Source organism: Mchenga conophoros, linkage group LG23 (assembly GCF_057382185.1).
Source record: "Mchenga conophoros isolate Kocher_MC1m ecotype Shallow Benthic linkage group LG23, M_conophoros_male_GT1.1, whole genome shotgun sequence".
In the NCBI taxonomy this organism is placed as follows: domain Eukaryota; kingdom Metazoa; phylum Chordata; class Actinopteri; order Cichliformes; family Cichlidae; genus Mchenga; species Mchenga conophoros.
Window position 1 is genome coordinate 9,678,293 of NC_140547.1, and position 9,234 is coordinate 9,687,526.

The window sequence follows — 9,234 nt, forward strand, 5'->3', positions numbered from 1 at the left end:
GCTGTTTAATTTTTTTATCCTCCCACACTTAGATTATATTTTCTAATAAAATAGAAAAGCTTATTAAAAAAAGAAAGGTAACTATGTCATACTTCCGGTCATAAAGGTTAATTTTACCATAGCAACTAGGCCCGGATAAAAGTATGTGTCGGTAACTTATGCTTCATTGAAAATTCATAAATACCTTGCATGCTGCAATTGCTAAATGGCACCGCGAGATGGCGCCACTTTCCTTGTAGTTGCGTTAAATTCTGGTTGAAAACTGTAAATTTAGGTCGATGTGATTATTTCTTCTATGATTTTTTTGGGGGGGACTAAAAAGCCAGCTCTTAGCTGATACTGGAGAAACCAGTGAAATGTGGCTAGTTTTCTGGTTTGTTTGTTTATTTAATGTTTTGAGGTTGCCGGGCATCTTCTGATTATTTCATTCAGGTCCCTCGGGGTTATGTCCATTTTCCAAGTCTGGTTTTAAGTATTGTCTTGGGAGGGATATCTCAAGAACATTTCTCGAGATGTGGTCTCTTACGATGGCCGTGTTGCCTGAGCCTCCGTCCTCTGTGTTAAGTATGATATAGCTGCTCATCTGTGCAAACCAGTTTGAATAAATACAGCACCCATCAAACTCAAACCACTCAAACTGTTCTCATAATGGCTCACGCGGTGACCTTTTAGCACAGAAAAACCTTAATGCTTGTAAACACCCTAAAAACTGTTCCCTTGAATCATGGGGAAAAAAACAATTTTTACAAAAAGCTTTTTTTTTTATTTTTAGGAAGAGTAATCCTTTACCCCAGTGGAACCATCTGGAACTCAATATATGAGGGATGCTAAGGGTCAAAAACAAAGAGAAAACCTTTTGTGTTTTAAGGATGGCACCTATAACCTTAGTGCATAGCTTGACATGGATTTTAAGAGTAAGAATACCAAACAGAGAAAGTGAAAAGGCCAGGTCAATAAAATGAGGAATCAGAAATTTTCATCACTGTCATGGCTGCATATAAAGTTCTGTATTTGCTTTTTTTTTAAAAACAGTTTGCTCTTTTACATATAGCATATAGCATGTTTCCTCCAGAACAATGGCCACAGCATTGCTGCTATGGGTCCTCCTAAAAAAAAAATCTGCAAACATCCCTTTGGTCACATTATTGATTAACAAATGGGTCCAGTGTGTCTGGAAAGTTAACTTAAGTTTCTAGAAAGTCAGCCTGCATACATATAAATAGAAATATCTTCCGTTTAGTCAGATTATTTATCTGTATAATTTTATTCAAAGTCAAAAACAGATTTGGAAAAGTTACCACAACCCTTAGAGCCATATGAATGTTTAATAAGCTGTAATTATTCTGTAAATTAGAATACCATCAACTGGAATTATTTCTGAGTTAGTCACTAAGTCTCCTTGGGCAAGTTACTGAACACCAAGTTGCTCTCAAAGAGTTCATTTGAGTGTGAATATTAGATAGAAACCACTTAGGCATGAAAAAAAGTGTTTTTGTGAATGGATGAATGAGGCAAGTTGAACAAAGTGCTTTGAGTGCTCAAGCAGAGTAGAACAGCTCTATATAAGAACCAGGTCATTTACTTTTTACCACATGTTAACTTAGAAGTGCCTATTTAGTGGTGTTATTGCCCCTCTCTAAAGATAGACATCCATAAATGTTACCACTGTGGCATCAAAACTGCATTTATGAAACCAAATATCAAATGTGATTTTTAAAAATGTTCAAATGTTTGGTGAATTTGCACCAGATAAGCTATAAAGCTCTTTTTTCCACCATCAGCATTAAGACTTTATTAGTCTTAATCCGGTAAGTGCCAACAAATTCATCATCTCTGCTGATCCCATGAGAGCACCGAACGAATGCAGCTGCATACAAGCTACAATTTCATTAACAAGTGGATTTACCTGCCAGCACAGAGCTGTCAAGCGCTACTGAGTCAATGCTGCATCGTGATTGGCTCGTATGTTTCTAGGTTTAGCTGTTGATTGGCTCTTTGGTGAGAGGGGTGGGATATTCAACATCTTTACAGAACTCTGAAGAAAAATCTATAGAGTGTCACATCGTCTTTAATAATGTCTTTTATGTTACTCGGAAATACCAGTAATATGACCAGACTCTTTACCAGAATTACTGGTAACAGTTTACTACCTGTGAAAGGTCACCGGTGTTAAATCATTTGAGGGAAATGCCCTGCAGGGAGGCAGAATACAGCAAGTCAAACATTGCAGTTTAAACACCTGTTCACACATAATCTTGAAACTTTGTACCAACACAGAGTGCAGATAAGGAACCATGAGTGGTTTAACAGAGGATTTTATTGAATTCCTTCAAAGGTAATCATAAAGCCAGGCCTCCTAGACTTACAAAGGTAGGAATGAGCCTTCTTCATAAATGGGACCATTTGACTGGTTGTAAATGGTTAGTATATAGACCCCACTTTGGCAAAATATCTTAACACAACCCGTCATACAGAGATCTTTGATAAATCATCCTTCAACACTTTGGTTGAGGGGAAAAAACACATTTATTTGTAAAACGGCAGTTAAATAGTGTGAAACACCGGATTTGTTTAAGGCAGCCTGTGATTATTGTATTGAAAGGCCCAGCAAATTAACATGTCAAAACTGAAATGAATTACATTAGAAACTTTAAAGAAAATCACATAATTTTTCACACTGTGGCACGGCAGTTTTTTTATAAGAGCACTTTACATCTGCGTGAATCGCTCATCGTCCGAGAACGTCGAGTTATAAATACCGTCATTTGCACCGTTTTCAGCCGTTTTCACCCCTGTCTCTTCGTCGCTGTCCTCGTCATCTGCATCCATGTTTTTCTTCCTACAAAAAGAATGAGCAGATCAAATGAAGCTCAGTTATCATATTTTCAAAAAGCTAAATTAAATACATCCACAGTCATCTGCTCACAGTTTTCTTTGGACCAGAGGATACACAAGCAGGGCGATGATGCCGACGCTAACTGCACCCATGACCACCCCGAAGACAATGAGCCACGGAGGGGTGTCAGGGGAGACCGGTGCTGCCAGAGTGGGATAGATGCCAACGAACTCCAGAGTTTTATCTGTTAGCAGAAAAGCACCGTTGATTCGATTTCTCGATTTTCTATTGGACAAAAAAAAAGATTTCATTTAAGGGGATTATTCTGGAAAAGGCAAAACTGCACTGACTCTGGACAGCAACACAGTTTTTACAGTTTTGCCTCTTTACACCACCTAAGTTGATTAAATCCAGTAGATCTAGAAATACTTTTCTCTTCCCATCGTTCTGGTTGTCCAAACATTTTCTTAACTTTAGAAACAATTCTGTTATCATGCACTTCATCAGTTATCTTCTGTGGTCTTTAGGGTCTTTTAGTGTTGCTGAGCTGGTCTGTGCATTCATTCTTTTTAATGAATCTCTCCCTGATGGATTTATTTAGATTTTCCAAGCCTAACGATGGCCTCTTTCACTTGTTCTTTGGACGTCATGTTGAGCATTAAGGCCACAAAATGCAAGTCATTTCTCAACTACTTGACAGTCAGTTGTCCAATTTCTCTGAAAATACATAAAAGTGGCTGCAATTGAGGTTAATGCAGCTTTAATTAAAGCTGCATTTTTATCATATCCAGATAAAATCCACTGTAGTGGTGCGCAGAGACAAAAATCACAAAGTGTTTCATTGGCCAAATACTTAAAGATTTGCAACTTTGTGTCAAAAACACAAGTATGCGGACGTTAAAGTCACACTTTTGCTCCACGTGTTCATGCAACAGTGTTTCAGTAATGCTTAAATGTAGCCGATTTTAAACTCTTTCCTCCGGTCAGGGTCATTTCTCAGTACAGTACATCCTCCAGGGGATCTCTAAGTACTTCTTAAAACTGATGAGTCACACACAAAAGCATTTTTTATCATGAGTGATAAAACTGTTTTTAACTTTTAGGTTGACCTGGGGCTGGAACTGTTTTTTGGAAGCTTTGAAACCAGTTTGTCGTCTTAGAACTTAGCATCCCCTGAAACGAATGCATTAAGGAGGCAGACAAGAGGAGGTGGTGAAAGTATGCCAAGTTAACACAGCAGTGCCTCAACAGTGAGTGGTATACACACTGCGAACCCATTAAGTTAGTTTGCAGTTGGCCAGTTCCTCTGCAGGACCTGCTGTACAAGCTGGACACAGAAGCTACTGAAGTGGGCCAAGGCTGCCGAGGATCAGAAATAGTAATCAATGCATTCTTACAGGTATTAAACTGTATAAAAACATTGGCTGTAGTTTGAATTCAAACTACAATTTTAAAACTTTTTTTTTTAAATTAGCTGACCTTATCGTTCCTGTACAGGAAAAAAAGCTTCAAAATACCCTGACTTCCCACATAAATTCTACAAGCTGGTGAATTTGTGCCAGAATCTTGGGAAATCTGTGATTCCAAAGTCTGCCTGTGAGTCTCCTCCTAGATATGAGCCTGGAAAACCTCCAAAGATAAGATGCCAGCTGGAAATAAACACGCTAGTTGACCAAACATTTATGAAGTGACTCGTCCCAGTACAAAGGAGTAGTGGTTCAGTGCAAAGTCCCATACAAAATTTGAGCTTCATAAATGCTAACCGTAAATGTTAAAAACACAAAAATGGTGAAGAGCACCTGCCTTAAGTTATGCTGCTCTACATAACACATGCATTTACAGTAGAAACAGAGGATTTGTTTGGCGCTTTTTGGGGGGGTTACTAAAAATATTTGTTCGCTTTTTAAATAAATTCTACTGCTTTCTGTATCAGTTATTGTGATCCATTAAAATAGTGGATGTTAATGGCTGGTTGAGGCTGGTTGTGCATGAACAGCCGTCTCTCTCTGTTTCCCCTGTAATGGACTGGTGACCAGAAAAGTGTGATGGACGGATGGAAATGTTTAAATGAGAATGCTCATTACCCACATGAGGGAAATTATGTTCACTTAAGTACAAAAATAACCTGTTACTTCATAAAAATAAAAGGGATCGACTTAGTTTCTATGGCCACACTGCATAACCCAGGGTAAACCTGCTCATGCATGCATACATAAAATAGATGGTGTTTGAAAGCAAAGTGTTTGAAGTGTTAAGGTTAGTGATCAGGTTTGTGGTTTATGGTTTAGGTTGGAGCTTTGAAGCCTTGTTCAAAAGAAAACAAACCTCTGGCAGTGGCAAATCTTGTGTGAGAGAGTAACCAAAAGCCATGACACAGGCACACGTGTTAAAGCAAAATATAAAAAATGTCACGACACACCTGTTCCTGCGCTACATAATCTAGAAAGCTGCACTTTCGCACCATATGTGAGCCAAACATTCATTGGGAACATAATTACGCCCCCATTCATATTTATTTGGAAAACCCATTAGTTATTAGTCATTTTAGAATTTTCTAGGAAATGATAAAATGGGTAATAAATGTTTAAGAAAAATACTTTAACATCCATTATTTACATCCAGCTAAGAAGAAAATATAACAATAGTAGTACCAATAACTAAAACTGTAGCATGTGATTACTTTATAGCCATCTCCACAGTTCCTTTATCAACAAGAGCCATGGTGTTCGGCCTCGTCACCACAAACCAGAAGGACACTCTCTGAGTCTCGTTACACGGATGGATGTCTGAAACCCTGGTGAAGTTTTACAAGACAATGAAAGCGAAGTTATAAAATGTGAGTCACCTATCGTGTTAAGAGATGTTCTATTATGTTTTTACAACTGTTTAAGAACAGATGACACAAAAACAGTCTTACCCAAATTCTTCTCCGTTAGTGAAATCCCTCATGGCAAAAGCCAGAGCGGCCCGGAAAAGGAACATTTCATTTTTGTTCCAGGGATACTGCAAAATCAGCAACATCAGATTAGGGACTGTTTTTCAGCAAAGGTTAACTGTTCGCCACATGGACCTTGGCCTCATATTAAGCAGTCACATGCACTTTAAGAGAATTCTGGATAATATTAAGCACTTGATTGTAACCATGACTCTAAAATGATGGCGTGTAAAATATTAATAAAAGCAGAAGTTAATGATTTGGAAATTAGTTAATATTGGTGTGTGTGTGTGTGTGTGTGTGTGTGTGTGTGTGTGTCTTAAACTTCATACCATCAGCAAGTTGCATTTAAATTGGAAAAGTAGCATTTCTACTCCCTCTGTAAGTATTTGGAAATTTCCCAACACTTACTGCTGCTGTGTCCCTGCAGATATTTGAGGCCTCCTCTGTCATATTTGTTCCCTCATAATGTGCAGAACGGTTATAATGCCTAACAGGTCTGAACAGACGTTTAATCTCTCGATTCTCGATTTTATCTGCTGCAGTACCCAACGAATGTGCGATGTGTTCTTGCTGAAATAAGCAAGACTTTCAATTTTAAAATCTACGTATGCAATCGTGACCACCTTATTAGGTACATCTGTTTAACTGCTCATCAGCATACATATCTAATTGTCCAACCACACGCAAGCATGCATGTCAGTGGCTTTTAATGCCACACGTCCGGGTTCTGAGTACGGTATTTCAGGAATTTCTGATTTGCTTAGATGTTCGCACACAACCATCTGTAACAAAAAAAACAGTCCAGAAAACAGAGAGAAAATATCCAGTAAGCAGCAGTTCTCTATGTGAAAATGCCTTGTTGATGCAAAGGGTCAGAGAACAATGACCAGACTGCTTTGAGTTAACAAGAAGGCAAAAGCAACTCATAACTGCTAGTTACAACCACACAGAAGATGATCTCTCGACGCATAGCACACCAAATCTTGAAGCAGAAAGCAGAAGACCACACCGGGAAGCACTCCTGTCAGCTAAGAGCAGGAAACTGGACAATAGAAGATTAGAAAGATGAGGATTAATAAGGTCAGAATTTGGTCTAAATCAGGGGTGTCCAACTCCAGGCCTTGAGGGCCGGTGTCCTGCAGGTTTTAGATGTGTCCTTGATCCAACACAGTTGATTTAAATGCCCAACAGACACCTTTGGAATGTGCAAAGGGAGATTCACATAATGGATGTGCGTACAAAATTTGCAGTCGCTGCATAAAACTCTGAAGAAATGTTTTCGCCGCTTTGTTGAGATAAAGGATTAAGGCAGATAGAAACAGGTCCTAATAAAGTGGCTAGTGAGTGCATCATTGAGTTTCAACGGTGCCTTTAAAGATTTGCAAGTTGCCCATGGTATCTTCACAAAAGCACTCAGGGCCATCACAGATCTTAAAGAGGAAAGCTGTTCAGGAGGTTTTTCCTCTTTGTCTCAATCTCTTTTGAATGAGCTGCATAAACGGAGACAGCAGCATCTCTGGATCTTGTTTCTGCATGTATTTTTTATTTGCATGGTACACTTTGAACTTTCAAAAGTATTCCTGAGCCCATGTGGTGATGTTCACTCCAGATTCATGTCTGATTTATATTAAAGTGTTCTCTGAGGGCATGACAGCCATTCAGCAGTGATTTGCAGCCCTTTTCTCTTGCGTACAGAGATTTTGCTGGATTCTCTGAAACATTAATGATATTATCTATGATCAGTGTACTGTAGAAGATTAAAATTCTCTCTGTTTCCTCTTTGTTCCACAAATCTGTGCCAGAGTATTGAAATTCTCCCTGTGTCGAAAGACTTACCCTGCCTAGCATGGTTTTTTTTTAACGTAATCCTGTTTATCTAATTACTAAGATGTGTCCAAAGCAGGTGTTTGGGGGTGTATTGCTTGTTTTTTTGTTTTTTTTTTAGCATTACACAACTTTTCTGGTCTATTGTTGCACCTGGAACTTCAACTGATTGTAATGCTGGACATGAATGATCACATTTCTCAGTTCCACCACATTTTCTTTGTAAATATAGGTTGGAAATCATTACTTTCTTTATTTATAATTCACAAAACATTCAAATTTTTTAGGGAATGGGATTGCATTCCTGTTTTTAATATTATGAAGTCAGAGCTGTTTATGGCAAGAAGAGCGATCTGAGGATGTGGAGGAATATTTAAATATATACATACAGCTTGATCTCCCAGTGCGGTTTTGATGCTGAATCGAACTTTGTAGGCTTCTCCAACACCTATAAAGATAAAACAGACTGAAATGTCCTCTGCGTGCCATGAATTGCTGTGCTAGGCTTTAGATGAGAAGTGTAGCTGCTGCAGTTTATCTTTCCTGTGCTGATAGACTGAATCCCAAGAGCAGCAGCGTCAAATTTAGTCTCTCTCAGCTATTTCCTCATAGTTTGGTTGTAGATTAGCAATTTTAGGATCATTGTTCAAGTCTACAATCACAATGGAATGAATGAAACCCTTGTTGTGAGGTAAATGCTAAGTTATGTGTCTAATCTGACTTTGTTCCAGTAAATAGATTAGAAGCTGCATTCCACACTCACTTCTGGGCTAAGAAGGGATAAAACTCCTGTACACAAAGCCTGTGTTTACTCATATTAATGAATTTATGTATTTTTTTTAAAAATGTGAACACACAATATTTGACCAAAGGTTACATTTTAAGAGCCTTACCTGGTTTACAGAGCCCTTCTGCCACAGAAAGTGACAAACTGAGCAGGAGCAAGATCTTTTCCAACATTTTTCCCAGAAAACAAAAAGCAGAATAGCACAATGCTGTAAAAGCTCAGGCAAAGGTCCCAGCATTCACCGATCTAAAGAGGTCGGCAGAGGATTTAACTGGATAAAGCCTGGGTTTAATGGTTAAGCCAAGACACACCTGAACTAATCTGTCCTCTCTGTAAAAAACAATGGCTGTCACTGCGCTGCACTGCATGGAAACAGTCAAGTGGGCGCTGTTTGTTCATGCTTTCCAAAGGAGCCAGATAGGTCTAATGTGATAGAGGCAGACCTCCCAGAGGAGAACAGAACGGCCCAGTCTGTTTCTATTTACCTAGTATAGCACAGTGTGTGAACTTCCAAGTTACAGCCACTTAAAATGGTATAATAAGTAGTGACCCCTAGAAACAGAAACAGCCTGGGAAAGAATATGTTAGGTGTCGGCTGTGTGCGGACAGGGATAGGACCCAAGGTGCAGACTCCGGAGACAGAACTTAAACCAAAACAGCTTTAATGCTGAACGCAAACATAACATAACTGGAAAAACTCAAAAATAAACTAACACCAGCGGATTGACAAAACACACAGCAAAGTAACCGGTAGATCACAACACGGACACAGAGAAACACAGGGCTTAAATACACAGAGGGAGCAATCAGGGAATGGGTAACAGGAGGGAAACACAGCTGGGGCAAATC

The 9,234-nt window shown here is 38.9% G+C and overlaps 1 protein-coding gene across 2 annotated transcripts; it reads right to left on the reverse strand.

Annotated features, from left to right (window-relative positions):
- Positions 1–2,299: 2,299 nt before the first annotated feature.
- cltrn (collectrin, amino acid transport regulator) lies at positions 2,300–8,829 on the reverse strand. 2 transcript variants are annotated; one of them, XM_085263672.1, is made up of 6 exons: positions 8,492–8,815; positions 7,988–8,046; positions 5,754–5,839; positions 5,517–5,630; positions 2,927–3,121; positions 2,300–2,839 (listed from the first exon to the last, which is right to left on the reverse strand). In XM_085263672.1, exons 1-6 carry the CDS (start codon positions 8,556–8,558, stop codon positions 2,710–2,712), a joined length of 651 nt encoding a protein of 216 aa, XP_085119798.1. In that variant the 5' UTR covers positions 8,559–8,815; the 3' UTR covers positions 2,300–2,709. The 2 variants fall into 2 exon arrangements, with proteins under 2 accessions (XP_085119798.1, XP_085119799.1); XM_085263673.1 differs by lacking the exon at positions 7,988–8,046 and having other exon boundaries at positions 8,492–8,829.
- Positions 8,830–9,234: the final 405 nt, after the last annotated feature.